The sequence below is a fragment of the Alligator sinensis genome, unplaced genomic scaffold (genome assembly GCF_000455745.1).
Source record: "Alligator sinensis unplaced genomic scaffold, ASM45574v1 scaffold223_1, whole genome shotgun sequence".
Classification (NCBI taxonomy): domain Eukaryota; kingdom Metazoa; phylum Chordata; order Crocodylia; family Alligatoridae; genus Alligator; species Alligator sinensis.
In genome coordinates this window covers 1,904,769-1,930,916 of record NW_005841936.1, presented here as the reverse complement: position 1 = coordinate 1,930,916, position 26,148 = coordinate 1,904,769, and the positions used below count along the sequence as shown (strand labels likewise).

The following is a 26,148-nucleotide window of genomic DNA, read 5'->3' as shown; positions in this document are numbered from 1 at the left end:
CTTTCCCTAGGCAAGAAATCCCTGTTGCAAGTCCCCTGTGGCTACCTGATTTTCAGCTATTTCCTTAGTCTCCGGATTAAGCCTGCAGCTGGATTTAAAAGGTTTCTAAGTGAGAGCACAGGTCCTTGGACATGAAATTCAGAATGCTACAAATCCTGACTACCTCAACCAGCCCTGCCAGACAAAAGGTGCCGAGATGACAGACTTCTTCTTATGAAGTGCATCTCTTTTCTAAACCTGGGCAAGACATCAAATATACAGCCTGCAAGCTGGATCCACCTGCTGGCACTTTCATTTGGCTCACAGCTCCCTCTCCTCAATGCAAAGCAATATGGCTCATAGCTACTTCTTTCATATATTGTTCAAAGGGGCCAGGAAGCATTGGAGACAGTGGCTGGAAAGATGGACTACAAATGTGATGATCTTGATCTTGTGCTCCAGTTCAAACCACAGCCTCCTCACTAGCTTCCCACAACTTGCTTTTTGTTTTTGATTCCTGTGGCCTGTGCTCAGGAAGGTGTCTGTCTCATGTGCAGGCCCTTTGGGCAGCCTTCAAGCTAACTTGTCCAAGGTATGGAAGTCTGATTCAGCCAGGTACAAAGGTGTTTATAACAGGGTGGGGCTTGGTGCACACAGGATTGGATAAGATAAAAAACAGAACAAACGAAAAATGGACACGTGGTTTTTCAAAGCTCCTGATAAGTTCTGAGTTGCCATAACAGTGCACCATTTTGTTGAAATGTCCTCGATTTCCATTGACTAAAGCTGAGAATAAAGCCTCCTTCCTTCCTCCCTTGGGCATTGTTTTTCTGAGCTTCTTGGAAAAAACCAACAGGACAGGTGGGTTGGGTGAAGCTCTACTTGTGTTCTCTCTGGCACCTGGATTCACTGTGACATTGTTGCCTGACCCCAAAAGTTGTCTACACCAGTGGGAGGGAATCAAGTGACACAAGCATTGCCACACGTCAAGGTAGCATAACATTTGCTCTCTCTCTTTCTTTTTCCACCTTCTTAATCACTTGAAAGAGGTTCCCAGACACTGTGCGCAAGAGGGCTGGTATGTGTTTGTTGGAAATCAAATGCTAAAAAGATCTTTCATTTTCAAACAAACAGTCATCTGTGCACTGTAGCCTGCCAGAAAATGCCTGAGAAGTGAAATATGCTCTGCTGGCTACTTTCAGCTGTAATACTGAATAGTACTTGCTGACCATGACAGTAGGGTAATTTTGATTTAGTCATGTGTTATATGCTGTAGCTGGGCAGATGGGTGCTTTAGTTTAATTTGGGGGGCACAGAGGGCTGGCTTTCCACTACTCCTAACTTTGGTGTGTGCCAACCAAACAGCTTTTGAGTTACTGAAGAGAACTCAGGAAGTCTGCATCACACTGCCCATGACCTTATGTATGAAGAGATGCATGCAGGTATTGCTCATTTACAATAGCTTTGAAGCTTGTGAGGAGGAGTCCTGAAATCACAGGCCATCCCACATTTAGTGAAAAAGGTCCTGTCCCTTAGAGGCTGCAGCCTGGCCCTTCTGGGGCTGGGAAGTAGGGACACATTCCCTCCTGTCTCTACAACAAAGTTGAGGTGGGCTGTTGGTTAGGTCTAATGAATGAAACTGGGCTATGCCTACAGGACCAAGGAGAGCCACCTGGCTTTTCAGTAACAGAGAAAATCAGCTATTCTTCTCAGCAAGCATTTGCCCAGCATTGCAGGTATCCAGGGGCTCCGTATATGGCTGGGGGCTGGAGTCACTAAGCAAAAGGTACATTCTAGGCCTGACGCTGCCTGATGCACTGATACAGTCCATTTCTAGCCAGGACTCCTCCACCTTTGTACAGTACCCTTTGGAGCCCTCCCTCTCCTTTCAGTGTAGGTTTCTGAGATCTACTTCATGTTTTGTATTGCATTGTCGATGGTGTTTTGTAGAAAAAGGCAAGCAAACGTAGGATAGAAATTAATAGGAGTTTTGAACTTGAAAAAGTATAAAAAGTCAAGTCATTGAACGAAATTCAATAACCTACCAAAATATACCAAGGCATTTGACATTTGTTTCAGGTAGTGTGAAAGGTAAATAATGGCAGCTCTACAAGTTCTTTTTATATGCTGTATAAAGGGCAGTTTATACCTAGAAATTGTTTGGAACTTAATGCTGTTTTGTTGGAGAAATGTTGAGTCACTGAAACCAACATTTTTCAGACGTGGAAAAGTATTTGATTCAATGAAAGAGGCACTCCCCAGAATAGTCATAAGTTTAGTGGTTATGGCACTCATTCAGACCAAGAGCTGGAAGCTGCATCTTCCATTCTTCTTCAGGTGAGTGTCTATAACAAGTGGCTAAGAGCTATTCTGGTGTTCATTATTTTTCATTAAATTTCAAAAATAGGTTTTGGGGTTTATTCTGGATTAAAAAGAGTGAAAAGTTCAAGACTGCAAACCAGAGTTCCTGTTTTCCTGCCAGCCTTTCTACTCAAATATTTTAAGCTGTTTTTGGCATTTACTTTTTTAGACAGTCCAGAAAGACCTCATCCTATTAAGCCATAAAGTAAATGTGTTTAATGAGAAATTTGCATGCACTTCAAACAGTTCTTTGGAAAGGTAGGGCATGAGCTAAGAACTTGGCAGCCGTTGGTCTAGTGCCTTATCTTCAAATGTTTATCCTAAGAGATAATAATTAAAATCATGCAATGCCCTTATATGCTCATGTGCTTAACATTTAGTGGAAGTACATACACAGTATAAGCAGAAAATATTTTAGCAATGTTAAATTAGTACAATTATGCAGAGCCCCTAGCAGGAACCTAGCATAGTTGGCCATATCACTACTTTTTGTAAACAGGAAAAAAAGAAAAAGCTAAATGCAATACTTTAAAACAGCCTCTCAACCTTGCAGATCACTGGCTGGCTAGCTAGGACCATTTACCTATAATTTGCCCTCACAAACAGCAGAAGCTGCATTCCCAAATTTTGCTGTTCTTTTAGCCACTCAGGACCATTTAAACCAATATTTTTCTTCTCAAAAGGAAGTTAGATACCATCTCATGCCCTCTGAACTAGTGCCTTGCAAACAGTGAGGTGGATGAGCCTCTGCACTGCTAAAGTGTAACCAGTGAAAAAGGGTAAGAGAAGCTGCTAAAACATGCAAGTCTTCTCAGAGTTTCAAGTATGTTGCTATGTATTAACAATTAGATTAATAATTTCTGAATGATTGCTATTCTGGGAGAAGGCGAGTGATAACTGGTTTGTTACAGGATTAAGCATTTGCCTTGACAATAAAACAAAGGGCTTAAATTAACATCTTGTTTTAGGCCCAATTCACCTCTTTTACACAAGGGTTGCCAAGTCTCATGGCAGGTGACCTGGGAAACCAGCTGCTTCTCATGACACTATTTTGCCATAGTTCCTACTACAGAAAACATTCCCTCTCCAGAAACACCCTGGGCTTTTCCCAGAGTGGTGGGGAGGGGGAAACATACTCAGGGAAAGATTTATGAAGGGGATTGACTGTAGGGGATTTTAAAGGGACTTTGCCCTTAAAGTGCACAAAGGAGAAAAGGAAATGCTATAGCTGTTAGCTTAAATACCATTTTTAAACTTTGCTAACTGAAGAGGCACATTCTGCAGTCGGGCAAGATGGTGAAATGTGCCTTTTGCTAGTAAAGGCTCTCTGCTGTCCACAGAAGAGATTATCCATTGTAGAATGAATTTTATATCCTTGCTTTAAGCTTCCCTATTTCTTCACCCATCTACTCCTGCCAGCAGCATTTGAAGCATTTCCAGAGCTAGAGCAGGCCAACAATGCTGTTTCATGACGTGTCATAATGAGCAGCATAGAACATGTGTACTGCCTATACAGCATCCAAAGAGCTTAAGATGGTCCTTGCATTTCTGCTGGTCTGGGCTATTACATAAATGTGGGAAAGTCGTTCTCATAACAAAAGTGGATGAACGTGCAATTATTTAAGTCTTTATAAAGAAACAAAAAACCAAGTCTCAGAATTGCAAAGTTAACATTTTATTGAATTTGATGTAGAACAGAGGGGCGACAGTGGCTCAAGTGTTCAAAATGCCCCAAGGGTGTTTCAGTCTATGGAATCTTAATACAGTTCATGTAGAATTTAAAAAGTTTTAAAATACTTCAAAAAGTCTGCAGAGGGGGATTACAGCCCTCTAAGCCTTCACATTACTAAAACACTCTTAGATTCGTTCTCCAATATTGTTTTCCTTTAGGCAGTTTAAATATCCTTCCCCAAAACATTGAAGGTTACTGAAATGTTTGCCGTATCTTGCCATCACATATGCATAATGAAATGGTTTGTCAGAATGCATGAAAATAATTAGCTGTAAGGAGCCTATGAGATGGGCATAGGTGTATTATTTGTCTTTGCGTGAATCAACATTTATGGTGCCAGAGAAGGAAGGACTGGCTGGGGTATCACTATGAAAAGTAAAAGTAATATTAATTGAATGAGCAAAGTTACAGTATTTGAATTTCTTAAATCCTTCAATTTTGCTTGCACCTTGTTTCAATAGTTTATAAACCCGCCTGTCCTTTCACGACATCTTGTAATTTTAGGTGGAACAGAAAGTTTTCACATTTGCAAAGCCACCAGAGACTTAGAAATATTTAACACCAAATTTTTAAAAGTAACCAGCAAACAAAGCTCTTTCAACTGTTAAGAGTGACCAACTAACATTAAAATATTTGCTAATCCTTCTCTTCCTTCCTCAATTTCTCTCATCCCAAAAACCCAGCAACATTGAAAAACAATCCCCTTGGTGTATGAGTTCTTTTTTGCTAGTTAGGACAGTTATTTTTCCCTTTGACAGAAACTATTTAAATAGACCATCACAAGTGTTTCAAAGGTTTCAAGATAAAGCTGTAGTGAAAAGACACACAGGTTTCCCTAAAAGCAGACATGCACACTGTCACCCCTTCACCATTTCTCTAAAACAAACAGGAGATTCAAACTTTACAGTAGTGTAACTTGCCAAACTGCCAGGATTTGCAAAGTTTCATCTGTTTCTCATTTGAATGAGTTGGCAAATTTTGCAGAAAGGGCAATATTGTTGGAAGCCCTACTTGAATAGGCGGTTACATTTGCTCAACAGGAATTCAGACTCAAGGGAAACAGCAGATATGTTGATTGACAGGACTGTTTTGCAATATGTAAGCTGTTGGGTATGTTTTGCAAGGCTTGAGAAATGCTCAATGCAAAAAATGACATTTAAAATTAAGGCTTTACAGTCGTGTGTTGGGTCTAATATTCAATGCTGGACCTCTGAAGTATTAACCTCTTGCTGCAGATACAATCTGTAATCCAGAAGATGTGCCAACACCAGCCATTCCTTTTGTACAGAGGGACAAAAGTGAATGCTTCAACTGCAGTAGGGCTCAGTTATAAAGTGACAGTATTATACATAGTGACTAGGCAGTGAGAACTGCAGCAGAGTAATGTTGAGGTGATGTTATGAGCGTGGGTTTGCATGTCATACATTTCAGAGGCAAGAACACTGCTGCCTAATATGGTCCCAACTTTAGACATCATATACTCATTGTTTAAACTGAACAGCCATTATTATTTCCCTATCATCTCCTCAACTTGGTATGTAACCATCTAGAGTTGGTGCAGTGACAAACCACTGTGCTGAAGTTTGTACATTACTTTCATAATGAGTTTTGGTCACATATGCAGCTCCCGGTGATTTCAATGGGAGGCATGACATTTCCTTTGCATCTTTTTATACATTTCAAATAAATAGATCAAAGCTTAAATCAGACTTTAATAATTACAATGATCAAAGTAAGAAGCACCTGAAGTGTCAACTTATTGTGTTAGTGAGACTAACTCTATTCTAAAGTAATAATAAGAGCAACTTGTCTTACATGCGACCCAATTTTCCTATTGAAAGTAATGTGTCAAACAAACACTGAAATCTAAATTCCACCACTCCCAGGAACTTTAGAACATATTCTGACAATTACATAAAACATTTTCTGGTTTACAGTGACACACAACAATTATTTTTTTGATGCTGGAGACAGAGTTTATTAAAGATACTACCAAAATTTTGGCAAACATTCCAAAATCAGATTTGTAAACATAATGCTTCCCTTTTCAATTGGCAGCACTTTAAAAGACAAATACAGTAAGACAAACAAAGAGATTAATTCAAAATGCTTATTCTTTTGACCAAATAACTTATGTTCCCGCATGATAAAGTAAATGATGGTTTAAATCAAATTAAACCAATAAACTGCATGAAATGAAAGTTTGTGCTGTTTGATGATCACAGTATTTTATAGTTAAATACCTCTGTTTGTTATATTCCTGGCACCCAGGAGAAAAATCTTTAAATATATATTTCATGTAGGCAGTAACTTCTTTGCATATCTCTCTTCAAAAAAATACTTTATAGCAGTATATAAATAGGTTACCTACATGTTTAATTTTATAATTTTGCCCAAAAACTATAGATCTGTTTAATTTTTGTAAAGTATCAATTTTCCCCAACATTATTAAAGCTGACAAACTGTTGAAATGGAAATGCTTTAGTCTTCAACAAGAGAAGTAGCAATTTTATAGGAAAAAAACCTACAGCAACACTCGTCAGTTGTTTTAACCTGAGCGTTTGGCCTACGTAGAGTAGCAGCTTTTTTTTCTTCCCCCATCATGCATGCTCACACCCACACAATCTTGCACACATACAGCACAAGCATACGCTTTCAGACGCTGGTAGGCCACAGAATGCTTCCCTGTTGCTTTAATAAACTGGGAAGCAGTGTAGCTAATAATTTAACTACAGTAAGTATAACACAAGCAAACACCTTAAGGCAACCATTGCATGGGGGTTTAAGTTGCAGGGGTAAATTACTGTTGTCGATAAAGACAGACTGTATATAGCTTTCATATATACATGCCTCTTTAACCCTCCAAAACAATGTTTTCTTTCTTTCTCTCTCTTTTATTATATTGTTTTGTGCAAATTTCTAAACCTTCTATCATTTAAGGCAAAGAGTTTGCATTAACAAGAAAGGTCAGAAAACAGGCTTATATTTATCCAAAAGCATTTTAACTTGCTACATTATTATTTTTTTTTTAAATGTGCACAACTTCGAAGTAGAGACACTGGGTCCCCAGTATCTACTGGTAAAATGATTTCCATGGACAAACATAAGTCTTGAAGAAAAGAAGGGACCAGAAAAAAGCAGCTTCAAATATGCAGAGAAGCAACAACAAAAGTAGTAACTGAAGTCCGCTAATACTGAAACTTTTGTAATGCACAAGTTTAATCTTTAGAATCTGAGAGCAACTCATTTGGAATTTTAAATAAATAAGCTTAGGTTTATTCACATCTTCTGGTCCAAGCAGCGCTCTAGTGCACAGATTCTGCTTGTTGTTGGTCAAATTCACCTATTAGTCTTTTGATATGAGCCAGCTTGTTATGAAGATATTCACATCTGTACTTTTCTTCATGGTAGTTGGGACTAGACTGAAAAAGGGGAGGGGAAAAAAAAAGTCAGCATGCAAAAATATTTCTCCAACATAAATTTGAGTGCCCATTAGACAGATTAATATCTAGTGTTTGGTATTTCTGTTCTTGCCCCCTCCCACAGAACAGGTTTAGAGAAGTAGTCAGTCTTGTTAGTCAGCAGTCAGGCAGAAGGCAAGGCAAAGTGGCACCTTAGAAACTAACTTGTTCAGAGATGCAGAAGCTTTCATAAACAACAACCTACTTTGTCAGACATGTAGCACCTGACAAAGTAGGCCATCAGCTGCAAGTTTATGCCTCTGTGAACAAGTTAGTCTTTAATGTTCCATCTGCCCTGCCTTCTGCCAGAACAAGTTTAGCTACCCACCTGTTTGATCTTCCGATATTCTTCTAGGACTTCCTCATGAAGGACCTGCAAGAAAGAAAATTAAATAAACATCACTTGGGGAATATTGCACGGCTACAAAGTGCAACTGAATATTAACAAAGGAGTAGTGGAATTGGGTACATTGTTTTAATACAGACATGCACACTTCGGCTATCTATGTTTTGCATTACAGAGAACTGCAAGTCTACAGAGACAGTTGAGATAGCATCACAGAAAAGTTGCCATGTTTGAAGATGCCCTTTGATAACCACCTTCTCAACAACCCTTATGAGATGCTGCATAGCTGGGGATTAACTCAGGAGCAGACAGGACCTTGAGTGAAGGGAAAAAGGACCTTCTTATATCTTCCCAAAGCCTGAAAAAACCGTGGGAGTTACTGAGAGTTAATACAGCCCGAGGCAATATTAACTTTGGGGCTCATTCTTTTCAGCAAGGTCAAAGAAACTGGGGTCAGTAGCCAACGGCAGTAGAGTTATTGGTTCTGTCACGTTACATCACTAAAGCAAGGAGAATAGAGGAGAGAGACCTGAAAAACCGGGCAAGATCTTAGGTGTAGGTTAGGGAGAGAAAAAAACCAAACAAACCAGAGATTTTGCATTAAATGTTTCTCATTTCCCCAAAATATATGCTCAGTCTGCCCAAAAGCAGAAGCTACTAAGAGTATTACACTGGAAAGTAGATCACCTCACTGATTGTGTATAAAACCTACAAGGCCACATACTGCACGATTAGCCTGCACAGAGAATGCTACAGGTCAGTACAAGTTAATTATTGGCACCCCTTTGGAAAGAACGTGCTACAAATCTGGAGTTGAGTTTGTCTGGAAAAGTTAACCTGTAACAATACCCATGAGAATTGCAGCAGTTTCTCTTATTCATCTTTATATCTGTGCCAGTTGCTTTCCCTGTGCAAAGTTGTTTCCTTTATCATGCTTGAGACCCCAAATTTGAACTCAGTAATTTTTCATTTCTCTTGTACTGTTAATTTCTCTCTCTCTAGCACTTTCCTGCTGGTTTGCTCATTGCTGCTAGTTTTCATGACGTGTCAAATCAAGATGGCAATGACCAGTTCAATTTGTCTTTCCAATATCACCTGGGAATTTATTTAGTTAGGAAATCAGCTGGGGGCTTGGGAGACCAGAGCTCAAATCCTTGCTCTGACTCAGACTTCCTGTATGGATTTGGATAAATCACTTAGCCTTTTGTGACTCTCATCCCCAGCTGTGAAATGGAGATTAGAGCATTTCTTGAATTCTGCTGTGAGGATATGTACACTAAGGATCATAAGGTGCTCCAATCCTACAGTAAAAAGGGCCATATATGTACCCAAGACAGCACAAAAGTTCTGTCAAATGAAGCAGCTTCTTTTCCTCCATTAAATTATAGTAATTTCTCTAAAGACTTAATTAGTTTTAAAAGAATTTGGAGTAAATGTTGGGGATTTTTGCAGGGAAGGACAGAAGAAAGGAGGAGGGGGAAGAAGAAGATTATAATAATCTAACATACAAAGCAGAAGGTAAAAATAATTGGTTAAATTAAAAATACAGCTTTTTTTAATTTCTTTTTACCTGATATTCCTTGGATCCCGGAGAAAGAAGCTTACGTTGTGCATCAAGTTTCATAAATCTTCTGGTTACATTCTCCATCCTGGCATGTAAGCTTCTGTATTCATCATACTCTGCATTGAAGTCATCTTTGTAACTCTGGCGTTGCTCATATGAGACAATAGCTATATATTTTCTAATGGAAAAAATAAATAATTTTAATTTCTATGAAGTACTTTTGGTATAAAAATTGTTATTGTGCATTACAAATAGCTGGAACATTCTTAGAAGTAAGCTCAGTAAACAATGTAAGAGAGTTGTTTAAAATTACTTTTCTCCTGGGAACAAGTTAACAAGCTAACAGCTAACAAGTTTAACAGCTAGTTGGTTAAATTTGGTAAAAGATATATGGAGTCTGAATTTATTGTAGAATTAAGAAACAATATCTCTGTGGCAAGTTATATATAATACTTTGTTCTTCATATGTGACAAACTGCAAAAGCATGTAGAAAACTTTACTATGCATTCAATTTTGACAGGTCCAAAGTGTCAGTTTAAAAGAGAAGAGCTGCTGGCAAATCTTTGCCTGTGAAAGCCCATTAATTATTAGATCCATTTCTTTTGGTCTGTCAGTCTGAAGATATCAGCCTTCTGGGCACGTTGCTAAGCCCACTGTTTTGGTGGCTTTTTGGAGAGTTTGAATTGATGGGCTGGGATCCTTTTTTGATTTGACAGATTTGTATCAATCTTTACTATTAAAGTACAGTTAATAGGATAAGATTACAATTGGTTGTGTTCAGTTCATTTGAATGCCTGGAGTACAAGACAAGTGCTGTAAAACAAGGTGCGATGAGGACTTCAGCTGGAAGGAGAACCAGAACTGTGTCAAGCACAAACAAGAAATTCACACTGGCCAGGTCAGGTGGCCACAGTCAGCTGAGGATACAAAGTGAACTTGCAAATGTGTACAATAACAATTAGACAAAGCACTGAAGGACGGATATCATCTTTCCAGTTTTCCCAATACACCAGAATTTGGCTGTCATGTCTGACTTTTGCCTCAGCCAAAGAGATCTCATTCGAAACTCAATACTGTCTACATACTGGGAAGTCAAAATGGCTGTAATGTCCAAGTCACCACAGGCACTGCAATCCCAGTGTCATATGCTGAGAAGAATGTAACACAGGATTGCATTTAGATCAGCTTTGATCTATTCAGTATTCATCTCTGGATCCTCTTAAGATAAAGGAATGGAACTCTGACTCCTCCATCTATTCTTGCCAGGGCTTAGAGCTATGTCAATACTTTGCTCTCAGCAAAGCTACATATAGTTGCATGACTTTAAAATTATCATAGTCTAAACCTGTTGTTTTTTGTTTAAAAGCTTACCCCAAAAAATCTATGCAGACTCTTTTAAATTTATTTATTTAATTTTATGCTGCCCCTCCCCCACCATTTTCATACAAGAGCATTTTATGTTAGGAACCCAAAAGGGAGTGGCAAATACATTTAAATATTCCACAGAATGAGGATTTAATTTTTCCATTTTGAAGAAAAATGTAAAACCATCAAATAAAACAGTGAAAAATAGCATTTGCAATAGCTATGTGCCTCTAGGATTTTTAGAACAGTTCGGAGGAATTTTTCTGGTAAATATTGGTTTTAAATATTCTAAAAATACATATGTAACCAACAGACTCGCACTGCTACAAGCCAGTTGTTTCATATCTGCAGCGTTTTTAAATAGAAAAAAAGTCTAATGTGCCATTGCAACAAGACAGAAGTTAAGCAAATAAATCTAGCTTTCAGTGTACTGAAAACACTAATCTGCTATGAAAAGCCATAGAACTAAAACTTCTTTAGCTCACTAATTTTCATGACTCTACACATATATATCCCTTATTGTAATTTTTAAGTGTCATATATAAGTGGAGTAAAAATTGTTCCCGCATCTCCCTGTATACAGATATGATTAAGGCTCTGTTTACCCTCCTGGAAGCTTTACTTTGAATTGGAGGTCTCTCTTTTCTGCCATTTTGTGAGCAATTCTGTGGCAGAGTAGATATTCTTCTGAAGAAGTCCTAGTTTGGTTGTGATCTGTTTGCGAAGTTTAATATTTTCTGGTAGCTGACATTTGTGACTTCGCATTAATATATCTTTTGCAAAGCCTATTTTTAAAGACATGATTTTTTCCAACTAGGGCATGTTTGGAAGCTATAATCCATGCACTAAATCAAACAAATATTTCCCTTCCCACCAAAAGGAATCTCAAACGTTGGGTTTGACTGACTTTCAAGTTCCTACTTGCTGAAGACAGTGCTGTTTGAGTTGCAGTGGTCAATTTTTAAAAAAAAGTGAGGGCACTGGTTTTAGTCTCCTTGCATAAAATCAGAAGTTTCTTTAAAGAAGTGATCATAAAACAGAAGTGTTTCTGTGGTTTAGCCACAATTAATAGTGTTTTGGTGCCAGGCAGCCCTGGAATATTCCGAAAAGACAGAAGTGATGCAACTGTAGTTAGGCATGTATCTCACAGATAAAGAGATTACCATGATCCGTGCTAATGCATATGCAGCGCACATTAACAAAAGCTACTTTATTAAGCTGTACTGTAACAAGTTTATCCTTATGCATGTATGTTATCTATTACTACTACTAGTGAGGAAGAGAGCGTTTCAAAAGGGTTGAAAGGTTCAAACTTGAACTAACCTAGAGAGCAAATATTTGATCCACTGTAAAATTTTTCATGTTTTATAGTTTCATTACATATTTGGAGTAGTATCAAAACTATATTTAATATGGTCATATGATCATCATCCATTATTTGATGTCTTAAGCCCTGCCCTACACCAGAATCTGTCATAGAAATTGCAGTGTCCTTCATGAACGACTGGTGCCTCCTGAGACTGGGGGCACACCATGGTGGCAAGTGGGGACTGCCCGCAGCTGCCAGCGAGCGCTTGCAGTCGCTGCCAGCGGTGTCGGTGGCGGGGGGGTGACAAGCGGGGACTGCCTGCAGATGCCGTTGGCTGCGTTGGCAGCAAGGGGGGGAGGGGGAGAGCAAGCAGTGACTGCTCGCAGAAGCTGGCGGCAGCCAATCTCATGGGGGTCAAGTGCCCCCCACCATACCCCTCCTATGCATCACCTATGGTGTCCTTCACAGCGTTATGGTCTTCACTGGAATACAAGACTGTATGGGTATATCGGAGGTAACAGCAGAGATCTTATTCAGAATTAAGACTACTACTTCTGAAATATTAGAATTGGGACAAATAAAAACTGACCTGATTAAATTTTTACTTCAAATGTTGCTGCATTGTTAAGGTGCCTTAAATAACTCTTTATTCAGGGGAGAGGGGAAAGGGGGGAGGGGAAGAAGGGAGGAAAGAATGAGAGACTGAGCCTCATACCAGGAGAAACATCAGGCAGTAGTATTGCCAGGGTGGATGCAGGACCAAATCCTTCCTTGGACCTAGTCAGAGATATGAACTACCCTATAGCACAAATCTCCCAAACATGAAATGCATAAACCCTTTGATCACTTCCCAAGGCAAGCCCAGATCTAGTGAAACAGCAGTGCGCTCTTCTAACCCCAAGGGAACTCAAGCGTGTATAATGCTATTCTTCTTTGACCATTCCATTTGTGCAGGCTAGAGGTCACAAGTAGAAGGTAACATCACTTATAGGAAAGTCAGCCAGTATTTAATTTTAGGCAGGGTTAAGAAGTTAATAGTTTCATATGTAGTAGAGTTAAATTAAGGGAGGGGGCTAATGACTGGAGCAAATGACAGGAAAGAGTCTAAATGAAAACATTTTTTTCTTTTCAGTGTTCTCAATGCTCTGCTTAGAAATTCATCTGGCAAATGCTAGTGCAGACAAAGAACTTCACTCATTTAAGTTCTCATTGACTTTAATAGGAGGTAGGCCTCTAATCTAATTAGGCACTTGTGAAAGATCCCATTAGGTGCCTACTTCTACTGCTAGGTTCCTAAATGCTTTTGAAAATCTGGGCTAAACCAGAAACAATCTTCTCGATTCAGTTCAGAGTTACTATTTATTTTATTAAATCACTTTTAATTGTAAAACAAACATTTATGGTCTTACTCTTTGTTTTTAGCACATTCAAGGTATATTTAGCTGGTAAAATAAAATTCTATCTGAATGTTTATAGAAGTTGAAATAAATAGGAAATCCAATGAGTTAGGCCTCCAACCTGCACTCATTTGGCACCCACCTCCAAATTCAGGCACCTAAATACCTTTGACAATCTGGCCTCTATACATTTAGAATTAGTAGATCCCATCCTCTCCCACTTGGCTTTTCTTCATGGATTGGGAGAGGAACATGCCACTTCTCTGCTTTTTCAATTTTAAATGAACGAGTACAAATAAAGTATTTTCTCTTTTCTTACTAACTAAAACATGGAAGTCATTAAGGCAGAAGTGTTTCTGTTCAACATAAATCAAAAGTACTTGTATTTGAAAAAAATTAAAAAACAGCACTCGTTCCATTGTGAAGACAGAAAATGGAATTATATTAGGTATCTAAAATTACAACACTTAATCAAGCTTTACCTGACACCAAGTTAAGACTTATCCTCTGATTCTGTACATCATTTAAAATTTGAAGAATCAGTGAGCCAAGATATATTTATTTTTAATAGATTTTAGTAAGTGTAGGTCTTAAATATTATATCATCTGATATCAAGGCCAATATATAATTTTAAACTGAATGCATTTTTTAAATTAAAAGATTTTAAATTCAATGATTTTATAGAGTAAATTTTATCTACTGTGACTAAGGTATCAGCTGGTCTATAAAAATGATACCAAATAGAAGAAAATAGTGCTCTGAGTGATTTCAATATTTCTGTATTCAGCTTGCCCATTAGATTGCCTAGCTACTAAAAAAGTTCCATGTCTACCTCCTTTGTCTATTTTGTTCTTGTGAGCAGGCAGAGAGGACTGAAGCAAAACAAATTTCTGTCTGAGTGCTTCTGAAAGAAAATTTTTCAGATACGTAAAGGCAGCTTGATCACTAGAACTGAAGGGACAAGCTCAGAGAGGTTCAATATACATGTGTTCACATAAAGTATCTGGTCTAATTTTAGAATGAGCAGCGGTGATGGGGTCTTTTTAAAAGTTACATTTTGTAGTTCTACAAGAACTTTTACAGGAGCTTTCTGAATAGCCTCTGTGAACAGTATGAATTATGATAACTTTTGATACAGTTTTACTTACATAGAGTAGTCTGGTAGTTCACTTTTTGATGAAGGATCTGTGGAGGCAGTGCAGGTCTCTTTAACTCCTATGGTAAATAAAAGTTTGACATCTTTATCACAGAATGCCACTATACCCAAAGATACAGATCTGAAGAGTCTGGAATGCTCCTACTCCAAATTCCCATTCTATTGTCTCAATTGGTAATCATGAATAAGATGCACAATTTAACATTTACAATAGGGGCCATATGATCAATTCTACAACAACCGATACCAGAAGTTTAAAAATTGAGCTAGTGGCTGCAGAAGCTGTACAATGAAGTAATTCAATCTTAACCCAAGGTCAACCTTCTTTTATTTCAAGACAAGTTGTGGCATCTGCACAGCAATTCAAGATATGCAGTGGCAGATGTAGCCACACAATAGGAGATAGTTTTATATCGACATCCAGCTTTCATGGGACCGTAATACATAACAATGGGGTGGAAAGCTAAAGTGCTCTTCTTACTGAAGGCTTTTCCCACAATTATGGGTATGCAAAGCTTGATTTAATTTCACCATTTTTCTCTTGTTTGGGAATCTCTATCATTTTATGCTAGTCTATTTGATATTCAGTCTTCAATAATCCTCAGGAGAATGCTCCTTTACAATTAACACGGCAACACTGGATTTTACAAGCGCAAAAAGCAAGTAAATAAGCTGCCCTCCAGGATGAAGTTACAAAAGTAAGGTACATACAGTTTCTAGCCCATCTGTTTGCAAGAGATATAGATGAGGAATATTTATTCTAGGAATTTAATTTTAGGAAAATCCTGTAAATATAAGCATTTCTATAAATTCTTCCTCAAAGTATATATACTCACACAGATGAAAAGGGAGAAGAAGGTTCAAAAAGTCTGCTAGTAAAACTAATATTTCACTTGGGGCTTTGTCAGTAAGTTTCAAATACCATCCTACATAACCATCCTATTATTGTTATTACTTCCTTATGTACTGATTAAAAACAAATGTTCCTGCCAAGGCTCTAATCATTTCAAAATATAATTTCCAAAAAATATTATATTCAGATAAGAAAAGTGATCACATAATGGTTCATACAGTACCTGAATTAAAGGGATTACAGAATAAAGTCATCTGGTATAAAATTAAGTGGCCTTTTTGTACCACTTTCTACAGAAAATATATGAGCAATTGAATAGTTTTACTCAGTTTAGTAAGGGACATGAAAGATGTTATCCAAACAAACCTTTTCCAGTGCTGAGAGTAAAATTCAAGTTTTAAAAAGATTATTTTAAATGAAAACACTGAACACCATGTCACTATGTTTCAATACTACCCAGCTATTTTGGGTGCTACACCAAAATAAGTATCAGTCTAGGGGACAATATTGAATTTTTCCAGGCCTGTAGAATTCCACAACTGGCTGCCTGCTAGACAAAGAGCATCCTTGATGCCAACACAAACATGAATTGAGCACAAAAGATTTTCAGAGAAACTCCATTCCACAAGGACACCGATATGAAGGATTTAAATGAACTGGAAAGACACAACTGTAATGTAGTCAGCATTCTACAGAAGCACAGGTGCCTTCAAAAGCTTACGCAATCTATACAATTCTCTGTTTTCTGAAACAATTGCTTAGGGTAGTCGAGGGCTGAATCTGATTTCTGACTGAGATGAGATTGCCTAGCCCATACCACTGTGAAAATCACTGTAGAATTACTGATGTTAGTTAGAAATTCTACCTTCTCCTGTACTTTGCAGGGCTTAAATGAAACTGCAGTTGGCATGTTATGCAACATGATCCCTTGCTTTTTTAGTGTGCATACTTTTACTTGCTGATTTGTAAAATGTAACAGTTTTCACGGGGCAAATCTTTCAGTCACTATTAATGACTAAAGCTGTAAACCTACAAAAAGTCAAGAACCATGTTGAATAAATTCTCTCTCTCTTGAGGAATATTTTCATAAAAGAAATCACAGTAATCCTCTAAAGCTTGCAATAAAATAGTTCTGGTACCCAAGTTCTGATTTGAATACAGTCAATATTTAAGACAATACATGAACTCCTTAGTTCAAAACACAAAAAGCCTAGAAAAAAATTCCATTATTCGTTCTTGTTTGCACTAGTCAATGATCCCTTCCAGACAACCACTATTCAATGACTTGTTTAGAACTCTTAAATCCAAATTGCTTCTGTAATAAAAAAAGGCTGAAATCTTACCAAAAATAAGCCTATAGAACATTCATAGTTTGGAATTCCAATACAGCAAGATATTAGGTATACTATTTGAATGCATGTCATTCTTCCCTAAGAATGTAAAAGAAAAACAGAAGCACTAATCTGCATTTTGGTTCAGGCGAAAGGTGCTATGTAAAGACAGTCAGGAAACGCTATCCCTATTTTACAGTAGTAGAAGAGGCAGTGGATAGAGGTTGGATCATCCAGTAATTTAAAAAGCAGTGCTTTAATACCTTCACTTGAATCCAAAGCGGAAGAATTTTTCAGCTTGGCAATTTCCTCTTTCTTAAGGTCTTTCTCCTTTTCTTCCACACACACAGTGTCATGTTTTTTGATTTGGTCCTTCTCCTTATGCTTTTTTGACTTCTTTTTGGATTTTTTGTGAGACACGGAATGTTTCTCATCCGTGGACTTTGGGCACTCCAACTGAACTGCAGTGGATGCTGGCATTTCCAAAGGAGTCCTAGAGGTATATTTTTCTTGCTGGTCCTCATAGATGCTGCTGCCATTCTGACTAAAACTGTCAACAGGCAGGTCTTGAGTGCCCCGGCCTTCAGGAGTGCTAGGGGAATTGGAGTTAGAGTTTACAGTCTGAGGAGGATTTGAAACATGAAGGTGAGTTGAAGGAAGTGGCGGAGGGGCTGGGGTGGCAGCAGCTGCAGGGGGAGGTGGTGGTGGTGGAGCTGCAGCAGGTTTCTCATTGGAAGCAGTCAAGTGACCATTTAAGGTGGGTTGAACTCTGTTGGTAAGGTGAGATATCCTTGGTTTTTTAGGCATTAAAGGATCAATAAAATCGGAATCCAAAAGCCGTTTCTGCAATAAAAGAAAGTGTGTTAGTTTCAGTTTAGTCCACCTCTACAGTACAGTGCCTGCAATCTCAAATTGGTTGATTATTAAAACAACATGACTTATGTTGCTGGTCTTTTTTAGATAAGAAAGATCCTGACTGACAGCTTAGCATGTGCTTTGTGTCAAGCTCAAAAAAGTGCTAGATAGTTTTTCATTTATTTTATCCTGAGATCCCCTTCAAATCTACGGCCAAGACCTTGGAATAACATAATGGGCACCTATACATGTGACAGAGCTCTGCTCAATTAATTGAGTCTGCTGCGAGTCTGCTGGAGCGTGTTAATTAGCCTCCGTGTCACGTGTATTCAGCACCCCACATTTCAAAATGGTGGCGGGGGCACTTTAAAGCTTGTTGAATGAGCTTTAGTTAAAGCAACCTGGCCACCATTTTGAAGCATGGGATGCTGAATGCACGTGACACTGCGGGCACTTTAATTAGAACGGCTCCCAGAGCCACTCTAATTAAAGCACCCGCCCTTCTCCCCCTACTCTAGAGCACGTGTATAGATGCCCAATAGTTCCCACATAATCAGGCTGTAACAAAACAGTTTAGTCAGTACTTCGTAGAAACCTAAGGCAGAAAGTACACGTTAAATAAATACATCTTCTCCAATACAGACTGTCTTTTATTCAAGTAGTTCCAAGCCATCTGGGACACAATGTTTTTAAGAATGTCTAAAGCAGTGATTCTCAACCTTTTTGGACTTGAGGCACCCTCCATAACTTTTGTGAACTGGGTGGCACCCACATTCAAAAACTGATTTATATGTTACAGTGCTTATCTTCTTGCAGAGGGGCTGGGCAATGGGGATGGGGAATCATCCAGGTAGGGACAAGCCTTAGCCTATGCTTATCTGCTTATCTCCTCTCAGCACTCTTCACATGAACTGGTGGCACCAGAATCACTGGTTTAAAGCATTAGGGAGACAGGAGCGGACAGGAAATATCTGGTTTCTGCTATAGCTAGCTTGGGTTTTAAGTAATTTCTAGATGATATTGGAGTTTCTCCGAAACATTATCCAATTCATTCCAGCTTGCTTAACAAGCATATACTGCTTATGTTCCAGTACAAGGCAGTGCCTCTGACCAGAAGTACTAGGCACAGCTCTGTACTACACAGCTGAACTACTTCCAGATTCTGTGTATAGTGAAGTGAGAGAAAGAGGGAACCAGGCAGTTTATATCATTCACTGTTCTTCTGGGAAGCAGTAACTAAGGTTGACAAGTAACAATCATGCACTGATTTCTCCTATCATAAATGTGTTAACGGTCCTAGAACAAGGTATTCAGCACTTGTTTCAGCTGTTCCAAAGCAGCAAATACAAGTTCCCACCACTAACTTTTAACATTTGCTTTTGCTGAAATAGAGGTTTACTGATTTCAAATATCATAGTGATGCTCTTCGTAGTGGCTTATATCTGAAAATCTTCAAGTGCTATTGTTTTGAATAAAAAAAATAGGTTTTTATTCTGATATCACTGAAGGGAAAATGAGACACAAAAGGGAGATCAAAGATTTCTCAAAAGGTCTTACAAGTTTGTAGCTAGGCCAAGTCTAAAACTTGAAGTGCCCCAGTTCAGTTCTATCCTTTAGCCACTGGATGATGAACATAGCCAATATGCAGCAATACATATAGCAAAATCAGGTTTATAGTTTTCAAGTAACAGAACACCGATGTCCTAAACTACAGTAAACCAGGCCTTTCTGTATACTGCACATAAGGTAATGGCTAAAACAAAAGCAGTGTAAGACTGCCTGCATTCCATAAATACCAGATATAAAAACAGTCATACAATACAGAGAAAGTTAACCCCCACAGCTCAAAACAGGGTGGACTATACTACCCTGATTTGAAATATGAAGACATACCAAGATAAAATTATTTCAGACTGTCAAAAGACTTATCTAAGGATTTATCAACCAGAAAGTATGTGGTAATTGTATAGCAATAATGGATACCTAAGTAGTTAACTTTAAGCTTAAAACCACAAATGTTTGCCAATATGCTATTACTTTCTAGCTTGACTTTTAAAGCATGCAGACACTAGTGATGGGTACAGCTGGAGAACATGGGTACCTTTGCAAAATCTTTGGTAAGTGGTCTCTCTAGAGTTTTGTTTACCACCACCCTGATTGGATCACTAAACACAGGGCTACATTTTATGAAGAATACAAATACCAACTTTAGGAGCTCTTCAGCTACTTGACTATAAATTTAAAAAGCACTGTGTATCAATCAGTCCCACAGGCTTTCATGGTGCAACTATTTGTGTAACTTCATAGTTTGTCACCACACAAGTATATAAAAATAGTTGCTTCATCTTTTCCATACATTAAAATGGTATTGGTGACTCGTATTACATTATGAAAGCTTTCACACCAATAACAAATTGTTAAGTATCTAATCTTATTGCACCATATATATAAGGTAGAAAGTTACAAATTAAATACCTGGGAAGGAGAAGCTGATGTAGCATCTTTAACAGAACTTAGAGGAGATTCCAAATGACTGGTGCTGGTGGCATTCTGAGATGAATTTAGTTTTCTGTAAAGATTACCCACATTCCAGGTTACAAGGCAAATCAAGAAAAGACTAACAGATCTTTCATTAATTGGGAAGAAATAAAAAGTGCCTGTTACTTCCCAGACAAAGTATCTTTTTACTGCTACGTTTAAAGGAAAAACAGACTGCACTTACCTAGAAAGTATTAATTCCAATGACTGTTTATCTATTTCATTGTATCCAGGCCAGTCTTTTTGAATCTCTTTAAATACATAATCCTTCAGAGTGTAAGAGTTGTCCTTGGGATTCAAGTTGGCTACCTATATACGTTTAAAAAATACAAGTATTAAAGCTTTTGGTAAGCTACAATACTAGGGCAGAAAAGACAGCCTGAAAGAATAGGATAGGTTGGAAGTATAATATCAGAAAGTGTATTCCTTTTTACTTATTAGCTTTTGATTTTGAGGTCAGCCAGGCCTTCCACTTAAACACCAATTTTCAACACTGAAGGTTGATCATCTTGGATGCAGAAATTTTAAATATTCATAGACATCTTGGCAAAATGTATTTCCTTCAGGTACTACCATGCATATTTCTGTGACATGCAATATACCTTTCCTATATAGGATACAGTTTAAAATTTTTGGCTCACATGATTTCTTATAATCCTGGCTGCACACATTTATGTATTTTGAGAATGGCCTGATGTTCCAGAGGAATTACAAGTCAATGCATCTTGATGTCAGACCTATACATATTTGTGTGCTCACAAACAACTTTAGAATTTAATTTTAGGTATTCAAAAGCATTTTGTATATATGTCTACTGAAACAGGAGGAAATACTCTTCTGACCTAGAACCACAGGAAAGTAGGGGTGAAAGGGACCCTCTCAAGGTTACCTAGTCCAGGCCCCTGCTCAAGGCAGAATCAACCTGACTTAGCCATCCCAGACAATTGTGTGTCCAACCTGCTCTTGAAAATTTTCAGGGATGGAAATTCAAAAAATTATCTTGGTAGCCTGTTCCAATGCTTGACCACCCCCATGACAGAAAGTTCCTCCTAATCTCCAACCTAAATTTCCCCTCCTGCAGCCTATGGCCATGGCTCTTAGTCCTGCTCCTCAGTCACAGAAAAAAAACCACCTCTATCCTCTCTCTAATTGCTCTTTAGGTATTTGAAGATTTCTCAAATCCCCCCCTCAGTCTTCTCTTCTCCTGAATAAATTAATCCTAGTTCTTCTATCCTTTCCTCATAAATCTTGCTTCTCCAGTCCCTAATCATTTTTGTTGCTCTGCACTGGGCTCCTTCTAATCTGTTCACATTATTCTTTAAGTGTGGGGCCCAGACTTGGACACAGTACTTCAGGTGAGGCCTCGCTGCTGCTGAACAGAGTGGAAGAATTATTTCCCTTGATTTGCAAGTGATGCTCCTGTTAATACAGACAGGTATGGTGTTGGCTTTATTTTATTTACTTATTTATTTTTGTAGCAAGATCATACTATTGGCTCATATTGAAGTCTACTGTAACCCCTAGGTCCTTCTCTGCAGTACTGCAGCCCAGCCAGGCGTTCCCTAGGCTTCTATTCTGTGCCAAGTGCAGGACCATGCACCCGTCTTTGCTGAATCTCATCTAATTCATTGTGGACTGGTTTTCCAGTTTATTTAAGCTATTCTGGATCCTAGCCTTGCCCTCCAGAGTGTTTGCAACTCCACCCAACTTGGTATCATCTACAGATTTACTAAGCATATACACTGAAACCCATCATCCAAATCATTAATGAGTAATCATTAATCATCAAGAATATTAGAGCATCAATCAACAGAGGAAAGTGAATATAGCTCTAGGAATATTATTAACTAAAACTGTATTGCCAGCAAACGCAACTTTATTTATCTAGAGAAATGACAGCAAAAGTAGATGGTTCATCTTGTTTTCCAAGTGACTGGGTTGTGGGATTCGGTACATGCACACTGCCTACACGAAGTTGTAGCATTCCATTAGACAGGTCCAGGTAGAAAGTTTAGACCTCATACTGAATTTTCCCTTTAATGGTAGAGAAACAGCATAGATGTCAGATTAGCTGTATTTTTGTTATTGCTTTGTTTTTATCTGTTTTTTTGAGATGCACCCAAAAAACCCCCAGAGTCAGTTTACTGAGGACAGGCATAACAACTGTAGCCAAGGACACTGCCAGCTAGACTTTTAAACAAAAAATTTAGCACTAGTGCAACCAACACGGGATGTTCATATGTTAGTGCAACTAACACGGGATGTTATCCTGTGTTAAAGCTTTGTGTATGCAAAGACAGAGCCACAAATTCCCAGAAAAACAAAACAAAAAACACACTATGTTTATAATTCCAAACTAGCAAATGCCTCAAACTTATGCATGCTCCGCTTTAAGATAGATTCAAATAAACTTCCTCCTTTCTCGAAATGCAATACATCATGTTTGCACAAACAAGCAAGCAAGCAGCTGGCAAAAGCTCACATTCACTGAGGCCTACTATGCCAAAGTGGTAATTAGGTAACTTCTTTTCAAATCTCATTTTAGATCCAGCTATATCGCACCAAATTCTTGCCCCTCCAAAAGTTTAGAAACTGGCCATTTGCCTGTTTACCCTTATCTAGATGTTGAAGAAAGCTTCATTTTGACATGCATATGAGCACAAGATGATACTTTAAGCAGTTTTAGCTATTTTTCAAATTCTTTCTTGGACAGAATTGGTGCTAAAAGAACAAATCTTAGTGTAAGAGTGCATTAGTGGATCAAATGTTTAATGTTTTGTCTTAAAATATGTTCTTTTGTCCTGTTATATCTGTAATTTTGTTCTTTGTGATACCATTACTAAGACTTGAACGTTTGCACTGTGCCTGTAAAAGACTGTGTCACTGTACTGTGTTAGAACCAATTAAAAAACAAACAAACAAAAAAAAGAGATACCAAAACCCCACCAAAGCCACATGGAGTATGGTTGATGCAGTTGAAACAGGATTAAAGCAGCATTTTCAGTACAGGATAAGGGTTTGTTTGTTTGTTGGTTTTACATGCACACACACTAACTACATGTAAGCTCACAATTTTACGAGCAAGTGCAGGACTATACAGTGTAATATTTTCTCAACAAGGGTACATTTTAATTACTATTGATAAAAGGGTTACCTTACAGAACTCAAAATTAAAACTGAGATTCAAAACAGATTAAACATAGCACCAAATCAGCACCCATCCCCACTGGCTTCTAAAGGGCAACAGTACTCCAGGCATTTTCACGGCACATGTCACAAGAGGTGACAGGTTATGAGACTATGTATGAACAAAGTGTGTCCCTGCCTTGCCTATATATGGCCAAGGAGGACAGTGGGTGGAGAGTACTTGTTGCACTGATTACTCATTTGTGCAGGCCTGCACATTTAGGATTTTAATGTCAACATTAGTAAGCAGTAAGTATTAAACTTAACAAGTACAGAAATTAGTGCTTACTTCTAAACTGTACAGTTAAGTGAAGACTGACCATGAATATTTTAATCTCCCTATTCAAACTATTTCTTTTGTTTAGACAGATATGCCAAGTATCTTCAGATTGAAAATGTAGACATAAACTGAAGTGTATTAGCTATACCCTCCCTCCATTAATCCAGATTAACATCAAGCCATTGTTTTGTCTTGTACCCCATTTCCTTTCTTTATCTATGCTGTTTTCTTTTACAAGATTTAGATTGTTCATAAAATAATAATAAAAGCAACAATGCCTAACATACTCCATCAATTTTCTTTTTTTTAAAATCTAAAGTAACCCCCAAAAAAGCCCTTTAAATTGATTTTTAAACCGGGACTAAGTCTTTTACTGTCCATCTATTAAATGAGTATAAAAATGCTTAAAAGCGGTTTTTATAGAAGACAGAATAAAGACAATGTACTAACAGCTATAGGGTCAGAAGCTACAGAATTTCATGCAAATTTAATATAAAGAATCGATTCAACCATAACGAGACTAATTAAAGCCTTTCAGGCATAGACAGATGAGTAAAATAAAGCTTGTGTCACTAACTTGGGAAGCCAGCTGGGAGGCAACAGGCACAGAGGAATACTAGAAGACATTTTCTCAGAACATCTCTAATGGGATGTGAAATGAGAACTCAGACCCTTGACTCCAAAATCAAAAAGTACTCCTATAGTTTTACAACACACACTCAAGGATAATTTTGGTCAGGTATGATAAGCTCCTACTTTTTCCTAAGAATTATAATTCTAAGAAGTTACAGCTCATGGACAGCGCCAGTGAATAAAGGGTTTGCCAATAAGAGTTAAACAAGGAATAAATGACGGCCTTGGAGAAGAGCTGTAATTTACTCAAGAGACTGACACTGCAAGCTACCCATGACAGCTCAAGCAGTGTCTGAACAGCGCAACGGAGAAAGTCAGTTTACCTCATCACTTTCAGGATCAGTGTGCATATGTACACACTGCGTAATATTACTCTACGTACGACGCATTTTCATCCATTATAACAACGTTTCCATCTACAAAAGGGACAGCATTTTCTTCTCAAATATATATATCCATATTGAGCAAAGAGCAAACTGCTCTAATGTAAAAATGAACACCAGTATTTTCATTTACTGTGACTGAAAAAAATCCCAGGTCTGAGACAGTTAAGTAAAGTAAATATCTGGTAAAAGACTAAAGGCTGGTACGTAACCTCCTTCACAGTGTATTATACTTGTTTAAATAATGAGATACAAATCTGTATAAATTGCCAATTCCAATCAGTCCCTTTCCCGATACACCACAATGGGTTAGTAAACACATTCCTTTATGAATTAGTGTGAACCGCTATGAACATCTTGAAATAACATGAAATTTCTAAGGAAAAGAACACAGCACAAAAAATAAGAGCCACAAAAAATCTATACAAGTATTCCTTAACGCTTCAGAGGGTTTCTGAAGTTGTCATTTTTTTCTCTTACAGACTACTACAAACTCCTTAAAACTTATAATTAAATTTTAATAATTACAAATACAGGCTACATCTTCAGAGAATATGGCATCAAAGAGGCAATATCAATAAAGTGTGCCCACTTCTGAACTGCAGTGAGCACTCACTTAAAATTTAAATATGGCAGCAACATTCTCTTGAATTATGTTAAGAAAAACAGCAGCAGAAACAGAAAGAACAGGAAGGGCATCTGATTTAGCAAGTCTTACCTGTTGAAGTATAGCTGCAAGGGAGTTCTTGTCTTTTTGATTCACACCATCTCTTTGTAAGCGAGCAAGTAGCTCTGGTTTCTTGTAGGTTTTCAGTGCCAGTAAATGAATCACCCTGTCCCTATACGGTCGCTGAGAAACAGTGTTGTTTACATGAGTTTTTCGTATTGTATTTGCAGGGTTCATGGGGGTTGACCTCTTCCTTTCAGGAGCAGCATCTAAAATACTCTGTGGTGCTTTTCGAATCTGTACTCTTTTACCTAAATGCAGGATTAAACACACACACACAAGCACATTTTAAGTAGTTCTAGCATGATGGATAAACATCATCTTCTAAAGTTAAATGCAACACAGAATTTTATACATGTAAGAGCTATTTATTCTAAATAGGGGGGAGTTAAGAACTCATCAAGAAATTGAATATGAAATTGGGAACAAAATGATATTAAGGAAGGTGAGAGGTACTGGTTTGCTTATGTAGTGACATATTCAAAATTTTTCTTAATTTATAAGCTTAGAAAAGTTGTAAGTATGCTAACATTAAGAGAGGTTTTTAAAATGGGAATACAGTTTAGATTATGAAACCAAGGCCTTCCTGTGGTTAATGTATTCTCCATTCAGGCCTATGGAACCTAAGTCTACATATATGCCACTATCATTACATGAAAAGGAACACAAAGTATAAACTTCTGAAATCCA

The 26,148-nt window shown here is 37.9% G+C and overlaps 1 protein-coding gene across 3 annotated transcripts in view; it reads right to left on the bottom strand.

The window, feature by feature from the left end:
• Positions 1 to 3,999: 3,999 nt before the first annotated feature.
• The window catches only part of ELL2 (elongation factor for RNA polymerase II 2), a 70,470-nt gene continuing 48,321 nt past the window's right edge, over positions 4,000 to 26,148 (bottom strand). For all 3 annotated transcript variants that reach the window (XM_006019701.1, XM_025199106.1, XM_025199107.1), the window contains exons 5-12: positions 25,450 to 25,709; positions 20,434 to 20,558; positions 20,187 to 20,280; positions 17,120 to 17,699; positions 14,665 to 14,731; positions 9,450 to 9,621; positions 7,862 to 7,906; positions 4,000 to 7,494 (exon numbers count right to left, since the gene is read on the bottom strand). In XM_006019701.1, the coding sequence (XP_006019763.1) occupies positions 7,378 to 7,494; positions 7,862 to 7,906; positions 9,450 to 9,621; positions 14,665 to 14,731; positions 17,120 to 17,699; positions 20,187 to 20,280; positions 20,434 to 20,558; positions 25,450 to 25,709 (1,460 nt within the window). In that variant the 3' untranslated portion in view covers positions 4,000 to 7,377. The remainder of the gene's footprint in view (positions 7,495 to 7,861; positions 7,907 to 9,449; positions 9,622 to 14,664; positions 14,732 to 17,119; positions 17,700 to 20,186; positions 20,281 to 20,433; positions 20,559 to 25,449; positions 25,710 to 26,148) is intronic.